This window comes from Monopterus albus, unplaced genomic scaffold (assembly GCF_001952655.1).
Source record: "Monopterus albus unplaced genomic scaffold, M_albus_1.0 scaffold228.1, whole genome shotgun sequence".
Lineage (NCBI taxonomy): Eukaryota > Metazoa > Chordata > Actinopteri > Synbranchiformes > Synbranchidae > Monopterus > Monopterus albus.
In genome coordinates this window covers 526685-547672 of record NW_018128108.1, presented here as the reverse complement: position 1 = coordinate 547672, position 20988 = coordinate 526685, and the positions used below count along the sequence as shown (strand labels likewise).

Genomic DNA, 20988 nt, shown 5'->3' with positions numbered 1-20988 from the left:
TACAAAAACAGCCTGCATGTGCACAGTGGTGCCTTGTCCACATGTGAAGACATTATGTGTCCCAGTTTGTGCCAGTGTAAGGTTTTGTCATTAATACTGTGTGAGGGATTAGATGGGACAGAGAGAAAAACATCTCTGGCCCCGCAATACATGTGGGACACTTTACAAAAACAATACGTTTCCAGTCTATTGATTTTTCAGCTGATAAGGGCACTTTTTACGTTGTAATTTACCACTGATAAAATCATGGTTTCTCCATGAAGCCAAATGTAGAAACCAGTCTGATAAAACATGTATATATTTATATTTGAATCAGTTCAGTAAATAATTTCTATAATGATTTAGCCACAATGGCTTTGGTCTGTCACTCCTAAATTTTGGTTCAGACTGGAATATCTCAACAACAGTTGGATGGATTGTTATGAAATCTGGTCTGAACCTTGACATTCATTGTCTCCCTGCCAGAACTGTAATCACTTTGGTGACTTTTCATCTAGTGCCATCAACTGGCCAAAATTATAATTTGTTCACCTGCAGAACTAATGATATTTTCATCATCCCAAGTTTAGTACTAATTAACTAGCAGTCTAACCTAAGAAGGTGAACATTATACATACCTGCTTACATTGACATGGTAATTGTGAGCATGTTGCCATGCTAGCATTAGCATTTAGCTCCAGGCTCTGCTGGGCCTCACACAGCCTCACACCGCTGCTATTATGGCTTTATGGGGGTCACACCATCAGGCACAGGACTCCTTGTTCGTCTTGTCTCTGAAGATGGTTCATTATGACTCTGGCTGGACCTTTGGGCTGTTGTCATGTTGCAGAATAATTTCAGAACCAATCATTTGCCTCCCTCATGATATTGTGTTATGGTTACCAATCTAAACCTATTAAGTGCCTAAAACCTTACTGTGTACACTGTATGAGTAAAAGAACAATTGATATACTGTCCTGTATGTGAATGGCACAAAAAGAATTACAGTTTCCATGGCCTCTCTTCACTGTATGTATAGTATGTTTGCATGCATGTACATTTTTATTGTAGATTTGTCACTAACAAGCAGTGCTGCATCAGGTTTGTCTATCATGAGGAGTATTTTAATATGTGAGAAATGTTTTCAGTTGGCAGAATTGCTCTGCTGGATTCCTCCCAGAATGCATCCGGGCTACCAGTGCAGAATGACTCGTCCAGCTAAAACAGATGCAAGTATTTCAGTGGGAGGCTGCGAGTCCTCTGCTGGCAGGCGCTTAATGCAATATGTGCCCCTAAGATGAAGTCACAAACATTGCAACTGTAGTCGACTCCCACTCGCCAGGCAGCACAGACAGGGCATTATGTGGATGAGTACCAGCTGGTACCACGGGCTCCTCATCCTCCTAGGGGACTTCATTTGTTGGTGTGTCTGAAATCAGGACATGGAACTGAAATCGAAGATCAAACCTGTGAACGGTCTCCTTGGATGCATCGTCTCCATCTGCTTTTGTACAGTTTGTCCGGCTCAAAGACGTGAGTAGAGCTCTGATTTCTGTGGCGTCATCTGTCGCTGTTCAGGACAGGAAGGGAGCTGTAGATCTTGATGAGGCTACACACTGTGTGAGAGACACAGTTAATGTTTGTAACATTTGGTCATTTAAAGCAGTGATCCCTGATGTTTTTGGCCTGTGGCACCTTAAAATTAAGCTATGTGTACTTGTGACACTCTCATCACAAGAACACAAGAGTATTTTTTAAATTTATTTTATTTGTTATAATTGCTTCATGTAAAAGATTTATAAAGGCCTGAAGTGGTAAAATTATCCAGCAGTTCACTTGAAAAAAAGCAAAAACTAGACACGTCATAAATTATCATCATAATTTTGTACAATCAAATGTTTGCCTTCTTAAAGGATGGAAAATGGACTAATTGTTTATAGAACCTGTAAAGCTGTTGGCACTGTCATGGAGCTGTGAATTCAATTTTATGTTTTAGTGCTGAGGGCATAGTTCATGATGATCCTACTGGATTCCATTATATTCAGAGCTGTGTCTAATATTTTAACCATTTTATATACATATATAAATAAATAGGGATGTAAAAAAATGTGAAGCATCTCTCAATATAACACCATCCTTAACTATGTAAAGATTACACATTTTTTACAATGTCACCAAAAACTATAATTATAAACTTTGTAGAGGTTCAGTTTTTGGCAGCTCTGTTGTATTGAACTGCATTCGACTGTACAGGCCCACTTAAAAAAGACAACAGAATGTATGACATATCACACAAGAAATAGCAACATTAGGACTTTAGACTTGATATTAGTCTTAAGCTCCATTTTTAAACTAGGTTCAGATAGATTAAGCTAAGATCTGCTCTGGAGTGGATGCCTGGGCAAAGCAAATAACCCTAGCCAGACCCCCAGGGCCCGTGTTTCTGCATGGCTTCATCTGCACATGTGCTTTATGTTGCATTATAAGACTCAAATTGCAAATGACAGGTTACCCTCATTAATGAAAATTCAGTGAGAGTTGCAGAGATTAATCTGCACAATGTTGGATATAATATTTTATTTCATTCTGTTATTTCTGACACAAATCCACATCAGAGTTCATCAACATCAATAAGCCGGATTTTATCTTATCTCAAAAACCAGATTTATTTAATGCCTCTCACCTCTCTCAGTTTGCACGGTGCCTCCTGGTCCTGTGACTGTCCCAGAAAACAACACAGCTGACGTCCAGGTGGTACAAATAAGCTCCAGTAGTGATGTTACACTGATGATTACAGTGAACCCTGAAGATCTGTTCTACCTAAAAGGGAATACCCTGATGATAAAGAAAGGACTGGACTATGAGGTAATTAGAGCCAGAATGATCCCACAGCGAGTTGTGATGGTTGCCCTGATATTTTTTATTGCAGTGTACCATTTTGTTTATTTGTTTATATACATAGCGGTTGGAGATTGCCCTCCTGACACACATTAATCATTGTGTAAAGTTATGGGTGTGAATGTTGTGACGAGATTTTCTGAGGGGCTAACCTGAGGATGCCTCTGATTAAAGGAAATCACTTCCTACTGATTGACACTCATTGTTGGAGAAAAGTTTTAAAAAAGACAGCTACAAAACTGAAGGACTATTACACACGGAAAAAGGTGTAGCATTCCCCCCTGTGCTCATATTGTAATCTAATCTTAAACTAAATAAAAGGAAATATTCAGTTGATTTAATTGTGAAATCATGTTTTGTGCTTTGGATCATGCATCTATGTTTGTTTATAATGTTTTTTTATGTTGTGGGGAAAAGGACAGGTTTAAGAAAAACTTTGACTTGAACCACTCAAGCTAAAGTTTTATTCAGTGCCATTAAGTTTAAGTAAATTTAAAAAAGAAATCAGCACTAACATACAGTATATGGATTTAAATAATAGAAAATGTGATGCTATACAAAATGGCTCTTCGAATGTTTATGTATTATATATATAATTATCATCAGTATTAGCGTTCATGTATCTTTTTATCTCATCTGGTCTGTGATTGTAGTCACTGTCCAGTGCCACTCTGGTGGTGTGGGTGCAGTGTCGCAGAGCGGGCTCCAAGTCTGTGAGTAGTGTCACATCAACTCAATATCATATGGTTTTTCAAGAGAAAAAGCCAGTAATAATTTATAATGGACCAACAAATCTATTGTAAACAGCAGTTATAGGGTCCAAAACCCTTTGTATTTCTATAAATTGATGCCTGCAGACTTAGAACATTTATTTGAGTCTGTTTCTGGCTGCTGATTCAGTCACTGCTTGTGTCTCTTCAAGGTGAATGAGTCTGTTGAAGTTCTGGCTAAAAATGTGAATGATAACCCCCCAAACTTTGTACAAAACCACTATGTACTAGAAGTGAATGAGGTGAGTGGTGCTGGGATTCCAGCTCAGTCTTTAATAACAGTTGGACTCACGTTGGTCCCATGATGGTGTTGATGCATGCTTTGTCTCCTGCAGCTCACTCCAGTCAACTCCAGCGTTGGGTTAATAGAAGCTACAGATGTTGATTCAGTGCCGTTGTACTATCGCTTAGAGTCTGCAACGGTAAGACCACTGCTACTGGAATAATTTAGTGACTGGACTCATTGGATATATTGCTTCTGTTTTGTTTAAGGGAACAGAAATTCTGTTCATCAAAATGTAAGTACAGTGCATGTAGTAACACTCCATAATACACTGTGATTTACAGTGTAATTTAGTTGCATGAATAGGGTACCAATGAAATACTGACTGGTACTTAAATGTAGCTACAGTGGAAGAAAAAAAACATGGGAAACAAGAGAGTAACAACTGGGAACCTTAGAGGATGGGAGAAATAAATGATACCTTAAGTATTTTTACAAAAACTCTGTACCTACTGGTTACAGTACTGAGTCATTATATTACAGCCCACATTCTTAAGGTTTAATGAAGATAACATAACAGGGTCCATAATACATACAACCAGGGAAGGGCAGTGATGACTAAGGAGACCAGGACGGTAAACACACAAACTAACGACAGGAACTAGGATAGCAGAGGATGAGAACGGACAGGTGAACAAAAAGAACCAACGTAAACAATGTAATCCACAGCACAGGGACTGTCAGCGTGGAAGACAAAGCACGTATTTCTGTATTGCTAACCGCATAATTAGCGTGATAAGGTCAAGCCAAAACGCACAGAGACTGTCAGCGTAGCATCTTACACACGTCTAACAAATGCGAGTCAAACACAACCTTTGTGTAACTTACTTTACGTATAGTACGTTACACGTCGCAATGCTCCGGCGGCGACAGGACGTCCGCCAGAGGTATAAATAAGGAAGCCAACAAATCACCGGAATACGCCTCAGGTGTGCGCACCGACCCACGAGTCACTAATTACCCGATGCGACACAGCTGAGGCGTTGATCCCGCAGAAAGGGAGAATAGGAGAGGAAAAAAGAAAGAGAGGCAGGTCGCGTCGAGCAGACCTGACAGTTGTTTACTTCAGCGTACCTGTGATGAGCAGCTGCAGTACTGGACCAACACGCCTGCTACATAGGTGCAATTGTTTAAAAGTATAAACCCATTGCTTGTCTTGGCCTTATTTCAAATCATACAGTGAAGTAGAAGACAACAGTACGACATAAATAAATCCCTAGAATGTGGCTGTAATTGATCTCCATTGCTGTACATTGAATTTTCTCCGGCACATTGCAATAATGTTTGTTGAGTGTATTTTACACTGTAAAAACATAGTTTGTGATTGTTCTCCCAGTTTAACTCTTTTATTACACAGTAAGAAATAGTTTAACACAATTTTTTTTTCCAAACTTTAGTTTTGTATCTCATCTGTACCTCATGCATACCCAGCATTTACAAAATACATACAGTATAAATGATTTTGTCTTTGCTCTAAAATGTTGAATTGTTACTCCCTTGTTCCCAGTGTTCATGTTCTGGCATTTTTTGACTTCTCTCTTGTTGAGCATCTCCCGTGCACCTCACACCAGACTTATGGGAGTGTTTACTCGCACATAGGAAGCACTATGTGTACAAAAAGCACACACAGGAGCCCACAGAAAAACCTTGGAAAAGGGAAAACCATGATGCAAAACTCTGACAAATGGTTGACAATGAGGAAATTACTGGCTATACTTGAAATGCATCTAGATTATAGTGTATCCAACCCATAGTAAAACACAGTAAATAAAAACTACACACACTTTAAAAAGAATTCCATGTTCAGTAGGACTGATGTAACATCTGATAGATCATGTGGTTTAATTGTATTTGCTTGATGTATTTCTCTGTTATGATGGAGTTCTGGTTGGAGCTAGGAAGCTTTCATTGTTTTGGTGAATTCTATGGAGCGTGTAGCTCTGAAAAAAATAAACTTTAGCTAAATAGCTAAAAATACGCGCAAGATGCACGTCTCAAAAACATGATTAAACCACTTGTGGTGTAGACACGGTCTAAATGATAGTGTTGCTGTGATGTTGCTAGCTTGGAACATGAAGCCTCTGGTGCTAGCTATTTTTTTAACCCCTGATCAGAAGACCAAGTGTAAGACTCTATTTGCAAATCTTCAGCACAATATTTCAACCAATCATCTGTCTTGATGAGGTGGCTCTGTTGATCCTGGGTGGAAACAGGGCCGACAGAACCCGAGTCGGCACAATTACCCTCTGCTGTTAGAAAGAGATGGAAAGAGAGGCCAACTGGTGTCAGCCCAGCTTTGTGGGCTGACAAGCAGGCTGAACTGCCCTGGTGGGAAAATGCCATTTTATTCCAATATACCTACATTTTAGCACTCTTTCTCTCAGTCTGTGTATTGGAACCCCCCATGGAGAAGTCTTAGGGAGTCACAAGATGTTTGAAGGGATAAGAGAGGAAAAAAATCCCATTATATAAAATTATGTTTGAGCATGGAGGTTAATCCTTCACATGATCTGTGAATAAAAAAGAAAGAAAGAAAGAAACTCAAGGTTCACTTCAATTGGCAGAAGAAGGTATATATAATGTCTTTTTCTCTCTGTCTGTTAACCCAGGATAAATATTTCCGCCTGGAGAACATAAACACTCCAAAAATAGTTGTTAAAAGCATCCTGGACTATGATGTGGTACAAAAGATCTCTCTGATTTTGCATGTACAGGTACAGTAATCACTACAGTACTAAACAACTTCCAGGTAGGCTTTCCCTTTCTTTGATCTTTGACCTGAAATGTGTCACATGTTCCAGGATACATCCAGTGGTTCAACCTCCAGTGAGCCCTTCTTTACTTCTGTGGCCACCATCACTGTGCATGTGAAAGACGTTGACAACCGGCCGCCGTGGTTTCAGCCGTGTCTGAGGACAAACTCGGGAATCGCCAAACTGTGTGTGAGCACTGGCTACAGAGGCAAAGTCAATCTCACTGAGAAAGAGGTGAGTCTCCACAACAATGTCAAATCTGTTTTCAAAGCACTTTCATGTGGAGAGAGCAGCTTCATTGCACCTAAAGATAATATCTCCGAGTTAGCAATCATTTAAACTCAGCACTTATATATTTGAACTTTATCTATGGTGAACTTATTGGCGAACACTTGTGTATTTACAGATTCAGCATTCAGGGAGCAACATTATTATTCATTTAGAGTCATGTTGCTAGTGACCTGATATATACATGTCTGATATTCACTGTTTTATTTTTAGCTCTGTTTGGTCTAAATCCTGAAAGAGGAATCTCTTTAGCTGCTAAATACTCCACTACTGTGTGTCCCACTGAGGGAAAAAGGCTGATGTGAACGCTAAGACAGAGCCGGCTTCATAAAACCAAAACAATGAGCTATAAGATTCAAAAAAAGCTTTGTAGAGTTGAGGAGAACTGCAGATTTCTCTGTGGGTTTGTCACCTCAAGCAGCCTCTTTCACATAATATATAGTTATTTCATCCATTGCTAATAAAAGCATGTCCAAAAGAGGCCACTGGTTTATAGAAAATAGCCATCTGTCCAGATATCATGGATATGATTGGAAGCTGATTGAAGTCAGCTTCTTGGTGACAAGCTTTACTACTCACCTGGTGCACCTGAACACACCATTAGTTTTGGTCTGTGTGAAGCTGGACTGTGCCATTTTCAGGAGTGGAACAGGTGCAGCCTGATCTTCAGCATCGAGTTTTGTAGGCTGAATCTTTTGAGAAGAATCATAATCAATTATTAGATGCCAATTAAAATTTCATTTGCCATTTATTTTTAACTCAGCAGTTGCCATGAATAATGCATTTATCTGCATGTGATAAGAATATGGTATATTGAGTCAACTGGCAGATGGAAGTTATTCCCATACTGCTCACAGATAGTGGAGGAAGGTGCTGCAGAAACAGTCAAATCAAAAGTGTCACTTGATGCGTAACTACCCCAGGGATGTCTCATGTTGAGAGCTCATTAGCTTTGATGCTGCATGACTGCCTGAGAGAAATGTCTTGGTATAAATGGATACAAATATGGGCTGAAGAATCAGTGCCATATGGTTTTAATTCACAGGAAGGGCCGTTGGTGCTGGAGCCCGGCCCTGTGTTCGCCAGGGATGGAGACAAGAACAGGAGTGAGCAGATCAGCTACAGAATACTCCGAGGTTTGGACTGAGCAAAACATTTCATTTCCAGTGGTCACATATGAATTCATGAAATTAAAATTTGACTTTTATTATCATATCATATGTCACATATGAATTCATGAAATTAAAATGTGACTTTTATTATCATATCATATTGGTTAATAGTAGTGCTAGCAGTAGCAGCAGCAGCACTAATCTAAACCTGACTGAATTTAAAAAATAAATTGATGTCATGTCCTTCATTGTATCAAACAGGATTCAACAATATCTTAATTACAATCTGATGACTGTTGATTGTTTGCTGCTGTTTCCAGGCCAGAGTCAACCAAATCTGATACAGACACACAATATAGATTAAGTAAATTAGCTCAGAAACATTTAATAACTAATACCTAAAGTTGTTTTTTTTCTGAATTGTGACTGTAGCTTGTTAATGGCTATGTAATGTTATGTAGAAAAGATTTCTCAAATCTAAATGATCACAGAGGACCAATAATATTCAAAACATTATTGAAGTTAACATTACACATGCATTATCTTATACAGCTAAAGGTAACTCAGGTATTTCTTTAGTAAACAAAAGATGCATTGCAAGGTTGTTTATTACACTACATTAGGTTAGATAGCTGTACCTAATAAACTGACAAGTTAATATTTAACATCTGAAATCAGTAATTACAGAAACTTCACAAGGAGTTTTTGTATTGTAAAAGTGAGGACATGTTGTATATGCAGTATACTACTATATTTATAAATATACTGACTAATGAAAGTGTTTTTTTTTTTCTTCAGGAAACGAAGGAAATATTTTCCAGATTGACGAAGAAACTGGAAACATTACCATGGCTAAAGCTGCTGATATTGTTGGCCCAATAACTCTCACTGTTCTGGTAAAAAAACAACAACAATATATATAGTTTGGGGGGTTATCATTCACATTTATATATATGTATATATATGTATATGTATACACAGTGATTCTGAATGGAAGAAAGACAAGTAAGCAAATGATGCAGTTTATCCTTCCAACTATCTCTCTGCTCTCTGCATCATCAGGCATCACAGGTGACTAACAGGGATCAGTTTGCAGTGACACAGGTGACCATTGAGGTGATGAAGAAGAGCAGGAACCCTCCTCGCTTTGAGAGAGAGCGATATGAAGGATTTATCTACAGCAACTCTGTACCCGAAAGCATGATCCTCCGAGACCGAAGCACCAACCGGCCCTTCAGGGTTCGAGCCCGGGACGAGGACTTTGCTAGTGTGAGTCTTTATGTGCAGTTGTGGATAAGAAGATTTCAAAACAATGTTACAGACACCTTTAGGTAAAATTTGGCTGGATTAGATAAACATGAACACCTGGCCTTGACTGGCTGGATGCTAGCAGATTTTCATTTAGAAAGGATGTAAACTGGACTGATTAATTGACTGATTTTATTCTCCAATCAGGGGAGACAAAGCTAGACAAAGTTTAAAAAGCACATATAAATTTTATCACAAGCTACTACCACAACTGGCACTTGTTGACAAGCCTGACACACTAAAAATATGCTCTTAAAGCTGCTAGAAGAAATAATTTTACATCAACAATGGCTAAATGACTAGTATGTGAAATGGGCCACTTGTAGTAATGAACATACAGAGAATTTTCACCTCAGTTCTCTTGAGCACTTTTGTCTCTCAGCTCATTGTTTTGGTTGTACAGCCCATAACTTCATGCTATGGCTTAGTAAAGTCTAAATGCTCTTATCAGCTCCATTTCCTGATGCAGCAGGCAGTCTCCACTCTCCACTTAGCAGCTAAAGAGTCATATATTTTCCTCAGGCATTGGTAGGAACCAAAAACAGAGCTAAAAGAGTAAATATTAGGCATACATTCATCAGGTGCACACAAACACCACTCCAGGTTAATGAAAATGGTCCACAATGTCTTTAAATGTGAGCTCTAACAAATCGGTGAGCTATTGGTACACTGGGGCTGTTTGTTTTGCTATTTGTCTGCCCCCTAGTGGTCAGAAGTCCTTTTATGCATCTTTATATGGGAGCTATGAGTACACAGCTGCTGACATAAAACAATAGAGCAATATCTAAAATCCTTTAAATCATTTACTTGTGTTCATTCATTTTTATGTGTGTTTTTTTGTGCGTGTAAAACAATAGAGCAATATCTAAAATCCTATAAATCATTTACTTGTGTTCATTTTTATTTGTGTTTTTTTGTGCGTGCATTAGGGTGTGAATCCAGATGTGAGGTACGAGGTTCAGTACAGCAGCTACGTCAATGTGACCTCGGACGGTTTTGTGATCCTGAAAAGAGGTGTGAAGACAGAGTCTTTTGCCCTTCAGGTGATTGACATGGTTTTAGAAGGAAACACAACGAAGCATGTCTGCTCACTGAGATTTCTTGGTATTTTCTAAGCTGTAAAACTTTTCCGCCTGCAGCTCAGAGCAGTGGATACAACAACAGGGGAGTTTTCCACAGCTGCCCTTTCTGTTCAGGTCATACCAGGTACAACAGTCACTATTGTTCTCAGTTATACTGACTGCAGTACAGACAGAGAAATGAAAGATGATATTTTCACCTTGTATACCCATTTTTCATGTTATAAACGTGAACACTGTCACAATATTTAGCATTGATTAGCTTTTTTTGCCTTTACAGAGGAATATGATATATTAGGCTTTGGATACACACATTACATACATTCATTATTTGTTTTAGCCTTTTCTGTGTAATGTCACCAGATTGTAATATCATATTCAGACCACTGCCTTTTCATTCACATAAAATGTAGCAAAAATCCTCATTTTACGACCTGAAATGTACAAATCTCAATTGATTTTAAATTTGATGGCATAATGATGACATTTATTGCAATGGGCAGGAAGTCTTTTTGAAGAATTTAAGAAGAAAGTCTACCCTTTCCTAGTCATTTATTGTTACTGCCCTATAACGTGGCCACTAATTGATAGAATATTTTTTATTTTAATTTTAAAAACATGGAATTGACCCTTAACATTCTTCCTTTGTCACACTATTATTCAGTAGATTTGTCCTAAACCAAACCCAGAAAAAATATTAAACTTTCATGTTGGAGTTAAATTCATAATATAAAAAAATTCAAATGACTAATTTAATCAATTCTAACTCACCAATGGGCAGGACTCATATTTGACACAGCTACTATCATAACATTTTTCTAAATGTGGTCAGATTCTACTTAAGAGAAAGCTTGTGTTTGTAAGTAACTGGATTATAATATATAACTTCTGCAGGGTTAACGTTGACTCACTGACCTGTCTTCTCTGCAGCTATAGCCGCCCCATCTCCCTCAAACATCGGCTACCGTCCAGGTGACATGGCGCTCCTGGGCCTGGTCATGGCGGCTCTGCTGGTCCTCTGCCTCACGGTGATCGGCTTCTTGGTTTCCCGCTTGTGGAAGGGAAACGCCAACATGGACAAAATATGTGAGGTCAGTACTCTTGTTTTCATCTCTGAAACAAATGAGATGCAACTATTAATCGGTGATACCTTAGAGATGTTGGTAGACGTGTTTTATTTGGGCTGAGCCAGGAGAGTTATTTCCCACTGCTTCTGGTCCTTATGCCAAACTGATTACCTCAGTCCAGGACACATTACAGATGGACATGAGAGTAATATCAATCTTTTAAGATGCCTCTCCACGAGAAAGCAAGCACGTGTATCTACTGTTTTGGCCAGGTCTTTCTTATACACAAGATAATGTAGACCAAGAGACTTTCAGTCTAAATAAATCTTAAATAACATTCAAATGAGCATGTTTCCAAATTAAATGGTAGAAAAGATGAAACGACACAAAACTGGATTAAACTATAGTAGTAGGTCAATTTTATTGCAAATTATATGGAGTTATGAAAGTGAAAAACTGAAACTAGAGAAAGTCTTAAGTGAAAGAAATTTAAAGGCCCTTGTATTGATTAACATATTTTAAAACTACATTGTAAAGAAACATTAACTGTCAGCATTTTAAGTGACAATAGCCTGTAAAACAAAGGAGGATTTCCACTGAAGCTGTTAATCTTGGCAGCTCCATACTGTAACGATTTAGCTGTCAGAGACAGACTGTGCTGTTAAATGCCTTCATGTGCAGAGCTTCTCCTGGATGTTTCTGATTAATATTTATCAGCTGAAACCCACAGAAGGGATCTGCATTTAAAACAGATCAAATAAACCTGGCTCACTTTCAGGAATCAGGGAGCATCTGTAACTTTGAACAATGTTTCAATATCCTCTATTAAATACTGTATCAGTAATGGTCTCTGTCCTGCTTGTAGTGCTTGGCCCCCTGCCTGAAGTCCAACCAGCCACAGACCGGCCACAGGGACTCGCTGCAGTACACCAACAATGGTTTCCAGAATGAAGGTGACCAGAGCCGCGGTGGTGCCAGGAGATGGAACAACATTCTCCCTAGACGAAGCACCTTCCCCCAGGCCCGTGGGCGGGTCATCCCCCTGGAGAGACGGAACCCCCACTGCTCTTCCTGCAGCATCTACACTAACCACGTCCCTAAGGGGAGCCCCTCAGCAAGAGCTATCAGGAGGGGCAGAGGAGATGAGGAGGAGTATGGCATGAGGTCAATCCTGACCAAGCAGAGGAGGAGGGAGGGTCAGAAGACAGTGTGGTTCAAGGAGAGCGAGGATTCCTCTGACATCGAGGTGGAGATTATCCCTGACACTGTGGGCCGGGTGGAGGAGGAGACTGAAGAGGAGATGGAGGGGGAGGTGGAGATGGAGGGGGTTGTCAGAGACCCGGGTGCCCCAGTGAGAGAGTCCCACATTGGGCAGGACAGCCAGAGCCCAGAGGCCAGTGAGGAGCAGGACCATGGAAATACTAGCTCAGAAAAAGAGAAGGGAAATCAGGAGCAGGAGGGCTAGCAGAGACCAGAGAAGGAAAACTGAGCAGAATGTTTGTTTTCTGGTCACTTTTTGGAGACTACAGCACCACAGCTGAGGTCTCAGCAGCCCAGGGTGATACTTCCAGCAACTCTGGATAACTGCCAACTTTCAAGAACAGATTGAATGATCAATCAAGTATTTTTGTACTGTGAGCATCTTGGAATCTAGTGTCTGAGGTAAATATATTATACAGTGTTAAAAATATACTTGTCACTAGTGTTGGCCAAATACACGCTATGAAATATGAATAATCTGTCAGATTTTTTGTAACATTTATACTGAGGTGAGATACCGTTAAAGGATAACTCCTTATAATAATCTGTTATGTCTGCAGTTATAAATGTTAAGTTGTAAGGTTAATTGTCATGGTCTACCTGGTGATGCAAAGACACAGCTAATGTGGTTCTTATTATGGCTTACATTTGATAAGGCATTTGTAAATGATTTAACATTAATACACAGCTATAAAGGTTGCCTCATTGAAAGTGGTAACAGGTTATTTTAATATTGAATTCACAAGCTTTGTTGCACCAATGTGATGCTGTACATTGATTTAACAGGTATATAGACCAATTCACTTAACTAGACAAAAGCAGACAGACATTCTCATGTGGTTGTTACATTTGTGTATAAACGATGGCTCAATCGAATTTCCAGGAAACCCATGTTTATTACAGGACAAGCAATACATCAGTAGTGTAACATAACATTACATATGCTCTAACAAATTTTGATCGTATCACCCAGTCCTGCTGTGTCACCTTCAGTCAGATTAAGACAGGAGCCAAAAACCACTGAGTGATCGTCTGCGGTGGCGGTGTGGTCACTGTAGTGATGCTGTGACTCCTGTCTCATCCACTCAGCACACATTATGTACGAGCTTCGTTACACTTAACCAGTTGAGTCTGGAAGTCAGTGGAAAAATAAACGCTACCAGTCACAGACTCAGGCCGCTTCAAGTCTGTATGCTAAGATAACCAGCTGCAGCTTCATATTTAACGGATAGATACAATTTCCCATTCAATTCTCTGCAAAAAAAAAAAAAAATCCAAATTGCCCAACTATTTCTGTAAGGATTGTTTACACCCAACACTCACAAACCAGGTGAAACTCACAGCTTTTTTTCTGCTGCTAAACACAAAGTTAGTGATAAGCAACACTTCATAACAGATTACGAGAACAGAATAACAAAACAATTCTCTTAAAGTGTTTGAGGCCAATCACATTAAGATTCATCTCAACATCAGTAGACCATATCCTGCTAAAATGCAAATTAAAATTTGTCTATTTAAACAACTCCCTGATTTTAAAAGATGTCTTGTGACCTGATCTCCAATCGTAACACATTAAAATTAAATCTTCATATCTCAACATCCACACACACACACACACACACACACACTGCTGGAAATCGTACACATTTTTTCAGATCAGTGCAGTTAGGTTCTACACAAAATCTATTGCTAAATATTGGTTGATCACAAAGCAACAAATGTGTGCTGTGCAAACTTGGATTTTTAGCTTTACACTTGAAACAGGTCTGTCGCAGGATGTGCTTACTTGGACTTAGCAAAGCCCACCCTGTCATTCTCTCGATCGAAGACAGTGTAGTACTGGCCAATGAATACATCTCCCAGAATCCACAGGGGCCCAGCAGGGGGAGGAATATCCATACCCATGAAACCACTCAGACAAATGGTCGTTCCAGCCTGAGTCTCCTGTATGATTGGAAGGAGAAAAAACACACAGCCAGTGACAAGGCTACTGTAATGTTCTGATAGAAAATACTCCCCTAAATAAATCAATTGATGTTTGTCATCGTTAACATACACTAACAACTACATGAATCTGTGTAACAAACCTGCCTCTTCCTGGCTTTGCCAAATGAAACCAAGCTCAGTGTTGTACTAGTACAGCAGGAGGTGACTGTGTCTCCCTCTGGATAACAGTATGTCCTGCACACAATCTCACCTTGAGGATGTACTGCTCTCCGGTCAGAGTGTAGCCCTGTCCACCGATGGTGAAGCTGATGGGAGGCAGCGATTTAACTTTGTCACAGCTCACCATGTACTGAAACACAACCAGTACACAGTTCATTTATGAATCTCATGATGTTAACTAGAAAAAAAAGGAACGTGTAAAACTGCATTAATTTGTGGCAAAGTGTTTGATCTGAGTCCACAACAGTGTATGGACATACAAGCTGCCAAATAGCTGAAAGCACTCACTGGAGAAATTGAATGCAATATAAATGGAAAATAATTAAACTCCAACAGCTAGCAAGCAGCCTTCACTGTGGTTCAAGTAAGGTCTGTGTTCTTTTATCGCTGCCAATCAAGACATTCAGGTTAAGCAACAGCCCAGAGCTCGCATTAACAGAATCTTTTCTGTAATTGATGGAATTTTTTTTAAATCAAAATTTTACAAGCCATCTATCATTTTGACATTAAAACACTGGAGGGAATCTAGCCTACCTTAGCTTACAGTTAGGCTACTAAAAAGCCCAATATTAGAGTGCAGTAGAGATGTTTTCTTAGGCCAACCCAGAAGTTAGCATCACCTTGGTTCCCTCGACAAAAAGCCAATGGGATTTTTTTTCCCATAGGCTTTTGGAGTATTGTGGAAAATAAGCTCTGTGGCAAACAATGGTGTATGACACTCGCACGTTTTGTTCAGCAAGATAATCTTAACAAGTGAATGCCAGAAGTAAAAAGCTATTGTTAGTTATAAGCCAACAATAATTTGTGCTTACATCTTCTACAATATCCTTTCCTTTAAGCGTGACCTAAGCTAGCTAGTGATTGTGGCTGTGTCAGTTAGAACAGTTTGCAAGTTTGTGTGTTTAAACACAATGAGGCTGTTAAGCAGACTAGTGAGTAGATGAGTCCATGAAGGAGAAGAAGCTTGATTTTATCGTCATTGTAACATGTACAACGAAATTTTGTTTGGAGCCGAGGGGCCCCGGGGAGACGCACCACTGTCGCCCCCACTGTGATGAAGGTTAATAGCTTTACACTTGAAACAGCAAGTGTTCCTGTCTCATTTAGTCACTCGTTAGCAACCACCTTTTTTAAGATGTGTAAAAGCATTATAAATCATGAGCAACTTCTAATCCCTTCTCAATAAAAACAGAGCTGGCAAGTCCAGGCTCCAGTGTGACAGAGTCTTCTGCTTTATGTGGTGTAGACATGAAAAGTGACTGAACAAAAGTTTGTTCCATACATTATTTAAATGCCATTAAATATGTCTTATCAGTAAAAAACTGATGGGTAATAATAAATTATGACAGAATTTTAGGACTCTGACCGTTAAAATGACAGACAACGAGAAAGTCTAACGCAACCTCTGATGGCCTGTTAATAGCAGCTTCAGCTGCTCAAAACTATTAAAAACACAGATGTAACATATGTTTGAAGTTCCAGCAGTGACAATAGGTGAGAAGATAACAAAAGCATTATAAATCATGAGCAACTTCAAGTTCCAGTAGTACAATAGGTGAGAAGATAATATTTCCTCTTTATCAATATGGTCAGCTGAGTTCTACTGGGTTTATTTTACCTCTCCCTGAATAAGTGGAATGGCTCCGATGGCCTTGTGCAGGGCCTTGATCTCTGTAGCTGGGCCAGTGATCAGAGACGTTCCCGTGTCTACGATGGCCTCACAGCCGTTGTTACACAGGTTCAGCTGGCTGCCCACTGCCATCCTGTTTACACATACACTTTCAGTAACAGCATCACTGTGTGACGTGTTTAGAGATTACAAACCGGTTACAACTAATAATTCTTTTGTTTTTTTAATCCCTTCAATAATCATTTAGTTTAAAGCAAACAATGGGAAGAAAATAATGAAAAATCTCTAGACAAGTCAAAGAAAACCAACTGTAAAAACAGAAAAAAGCTGCAAATATTTACATTTCAGAAACTGGAGTCTGCAAATGTTTGACATAATAAAAACAAAATGTTGGTCTATTCTTTTATGTCAACTAATTAAAAAAAATTCTCTTCAAAACATGGTTTGGGAGTTTAATAGTCTAGCAGGAAATAATGTCTTTATCATGATAATTGTGTTTGAGTGTAACATTCAAGCACTCACTGGTCCACGCGGATCTGCCAGTAGGCCTTGCGGGTGAGGTTGATGTAGTGGAAGTCGCCGTCGTAGTATTTGGGGTCGGTTCCCCCCAGCAGCAGCTCACCGCCAGGCTCAGTGTCCGGGTTCCTGACAGAGTGAAAACATTACCTCAAACCTCTGTGTCAACACAGCAGTCAAACATCAAGACCAGCTTTTGAGGATGATGCGATTTTATCTAGATTACAAAATAATAAAACTCATTTAGCCGTGGAGACAGTTTTAGTCAAAGACATTCTGAAAATGCAAGTTTCAGGAATTTCTGCCACCACAACTTTTTTGTGTCTCATATGTCAAAGTCAAAAACCAATTAAAGTAGCAAACAATGCTATTTACCCATCCGGCAGACATGACGCAACACTGGCATTAATTTGGAGAACATTATTTATTCCAGTGCCTTCTGAGAAACATATAGATCTTTAACTACCAACTGCTGAGCACTGAAGAGCTCTCTGTGCTGGTTTGCCTGAAACACTAGCTTCTCCTGAAGTTAGGAGCTGTAGGTTCATGTGCAGACTCACCTGTTCAGGTAGAAAGAGAAGACATTCTTCTCCACCTTCTTTTGGCTCATGATGTTGTCGAACACCGGAGTCACCCCGTCCACAGAGATGCTTGGGTACGCCATGCCAAGGATACCATCAAACTTGGCTACAACAAAGGCCACGCCGGGCTGCTTGATGGCCTCGCCAAAAAGCTGGTTTTCCACAGTTATGTCTCCAATCTGATTAAAACACACACGAACTCGAGAAAGTCACAAAAAACATCACTCAAACTCGAGTTTGCTGTGATGCCAATGCATGAGACAAGCTTACTGTACAAGTGTCCTGGCTGAGGTAGCCCGACAAGCTACCAGTGCCATACCGGATGGAAAAATCTGTGCCGTTCTTCACATATGTGCTGGACTTGCCAGAATTATATTTCTGATGAAGCCCTGTGTAAAACCCAAAAACAAAAATAGGTTTTATTTACTGTAACTCACAAGCTACAACATTTTTAAGAGATTAACTTCAGTACAGAAATGTTATTCTATAGCCGTTATATAGTACTGCATTTGTGGTAATTACATTAGGACTTACAGCATGCGATGTCAAAGACGGAGCAGTGAATGGAGGGCACCCAGAGGTTGGAGGAACCGGTGTCAAACACCACAGTGAAGTTCTGATGGGGGGTGCCCAGGGCAATCAAACCATAGTACTGGGCCTAGCCAAAAAAAAAAAAAAAGATTTTTATGATTACCAATAAGAGCAACCCTCAATTTTTCTGACAGCTTGTAGAGATCTGACTTGCATTTCAAGGACTCTGGCTCCAGAATTGTTTTCTCAGTTGCAATCTTAAATACTCAAGAAAAGAGATTACACTAATCCCCCAATGTGGAAACCTTGTCATTCCCACCAATAGCAGAGAAGCTGAGCAGGTTTAATGATGAAAACAAATGTCAACAAGGTCTGATTGTGCAGTTGATATGAGACAAGTGGGTAGGAGGTTCTATTCTCGCTGCTGACCAGGCCTTACAGCCGTCAGTGTCAGCAAATGTTCTGAGGCCGCAAGTCATGTCAGTAAATCAGCCATTTTAGTTTAAAGACAAACGATTATACCACAAATGTAGAAGCTGAAGCAAACCTCAGATTCATGTGACTGAGGTTGAAACAATCATTGCTAAATACACTGCAAGAACTTTTGCCAGGTCATTCAGGGCCTGCAGTAGTTCCCTTTTCTAGGCACAATGTAGAAGTTGAATGTCTTTGTGATTTATTCTATGGTTATTGGTTGATTCAAATAAATTACAGCGGGAAAAAAACCCCAGATTTTTTCCCCACTTTCCTCTGCTGTAAGATACTGGATATGGTTTAGATTTCTTTTCTCAAAGTCTGTAAAGCTGAAGCAACTGTAATTTTGATTATACTTTCAAACCCTCTTCAGGGGCAGGCAAGAATGTCAAAGCAACAGCAGCTAATAAATGCCAGGTGTGCCAGCTGAGTGCTCAGGTGCAGAAAGTTGTATGAAAATGCCCATATGACCAGTTCTTTAATGACCAGTCATGTATTGCAGTCACAACAGTCAGTTTTTAAGGTCAGCTGATGAGGATCATGAGACTTGGAGATCAGCTGAGTTATCACTTACTCATCACTCTCTGATTATTAGTCCACACTTGAATGAATCAGCTTTTCTAAAAACCTCTGTTTGCAGGGGATATACTGGTTATGACAAGTACAAATTTCCTTTGAGCTGGGAGAATTTACAGAAGACGGGGAAGTAAAGAATTGTTAAGGATCTATAGGTCAGTGGTTTCATGCTTACATCAAGGTAGTTCTTCAGTGTCTCTGGAGTGGGTTCTTTGCTGGAGGGGAAGCCGGTGTTGTACTTAATGGAGTGTTTGTTGGCCTGAAGCTCCTCCACTTGTTTTCCAGAGTCTGTTAATTCCCGTCTGATGGAACGGAATTTCTTTAAGGGAATTCTAGCCAGGAAGAAATGTAAAAAAAGGGATTTAGGGTGGTTACTTTATATAGCCTGGTTCCAGACCTCTTACTGTAATTGGCACACACATTTCTGATTTGTGCTTAACAATGTATTAAAAAGTTCAGAAATTAAGTCTGATCATCAGGCTGTGGCGGTTTTACAGACGCAGACTTCCTGCACAGGAGTTATCCTTCAGAGTGATGCAATACTAGTACATACGATGTACACATGGACTAGGCTATTTCTCAGCACCTTCAAACGATACACTATCTGCTTAAATCTTTTGTCATATAAATGCATAAAGCGGGTACACAACATCAAAAGTGAAGCCCTATATTTTAGGTTAGGCTGCTCTGTGCAAGGTGTGAACAAGCCTCGCCCTTTAGTTTCCTGCATTATCACCTAGTAATGTCTTGCTCCATTACAGTGGACCACACACAGGCTGCAGACATGACAAATCAAACACTTCACATCAGCTAAAGGAGCCATTTCGAGCAAAACTGTTATCTTTCCGCGTGAGAAGCGTGGTTGACCTATTTCAAATGATTATGATGACCATTAAAGTGAGAAATAAACCAACATCGACACGAGGGGACACCTGAAAACATGTCTATTGCGTGCTAACAGAGACGGTTCAGAAAGAAGAGCCTGGACCACAGCAGTATAACAAGTTTAACTCGATATGACAAGATCAGATTGGGACAAAGAACAGTCACATGCACAGGACCAACGATAGCTGACAGTGGACGTAACAACTAGCACGTCTGAATATAAACATAAAGCTCGACACTCTGCACTCCATTATTAGATTTAACATCTTTAACCAGACCGTTTTCTGTAGCTTTGAAGCTTAGATAACAGAGTGACCCTCTGAAAACCGCTAACTAGCATTAACGTTAGTTTACTTCAAGCGCGTGACAATAAGACTGAATAACTTACCGGACCAGCGCCTCATTGGTCAAGGCTAACGCCGCGAAAACAAACAGGATCAAACTCCTCATTGTTTCAACCTGAAGACCATGAACCGATCAATGACTGAGCAGTTCTACTTGTTGTCGACAAACAACCCACTTTTATCAGCTGACCGGAGCGAAGTCACTGTCACGTGAGTCTCAATCCGTCGGGGAATGATGTCACTACCGGTATTTTTTTTCCCCACCATGACATAACAAAAATAAAATCGTTTTGGAACAGTTTCACTAAGCCATTTCCTGATGTAAACCCCGTCATATTTATTTATGTTATTAATTCCTGGATTTTCTAAAGAGAGGATTGGCGATTCCTCGTGATGGCCGTGAGTCTTTCCTGAAGCAATGAGGCTTTGCAGCTCATCGTATCACCCAAAGGTGATAAAATGGCTGAAAAACGCCTGACCAATCATTT

The 20988-nt window shown here is 39.8% G+C and overlaps 2 protein-coding genes across 2 annotated transcripts; one reads left to right on the top strand and one right to left on the bottom strand.

Moving 5' to 3' along the window:
• Positions 1 to 1098: 1098 nt before the first annotated feature.
• Positions 1099 to 14070, top strand: cdhr5a (cadherin-related family member 5a). Its single transcript, XM_020619898.1, has 14 exons — positions 1099 to 1512; positions 2672 to 2844; positions 3531 to 3590; positions 3800 to 3889; positions 3983 to 4069; positions 6540 to 6644; positions 6732 to 6917; positions 8017 to 8107; positions 8882 to 8979; positions 9146 to 9352; positions 10321 to 10434; positions 10531 to 10597; positions 11401 to 11561; positions 12403 to 14070. The coding sequence occupies exons 1-14, from the start codon at positions 1422 to 1424 to the stop codon at positions 13000 to 13002; spliced, it is 2130 nt and encodes a 709-aa protein (XP_020475554.1). The 5' UTR covers positions 1099 to 1421; the 3' UTR covers positions 13003 to 14070.
• A 333-nt stretch (positions 14071 to 14403) lies between these two features.
• Positions 14404 to 20691, bottom strand: ctsd (cathepsin D). Its single transcript, XM_020619897.1, has 9 exons — positions 20545 to 20691; positions 19447 to 19603; positions 18225 to 18348; positions 17961 to 18079; positions 17670 to 17869; positions 17116 to 17238; positions 16582 to 16726; positions 14995 to 15093; positions 14404 to 14741 (listed from the first exon to the last, which is right to left on the bottom strand). The coding sequence occupies exons 1-9, from the start codon at positions 20604 to 20606 to the stop codon at positions 14580 to 14582; spliced, it is 1191 nt and encodes a 396-aa protein (XP_020475553.1). The 5' UTR covers positions 20607 to 20691; the 3' UTR covers positions 14404 to 14579.
• Between the last annotated feature and the right edge of the window lie 297 nt (positions 20692 to 20988).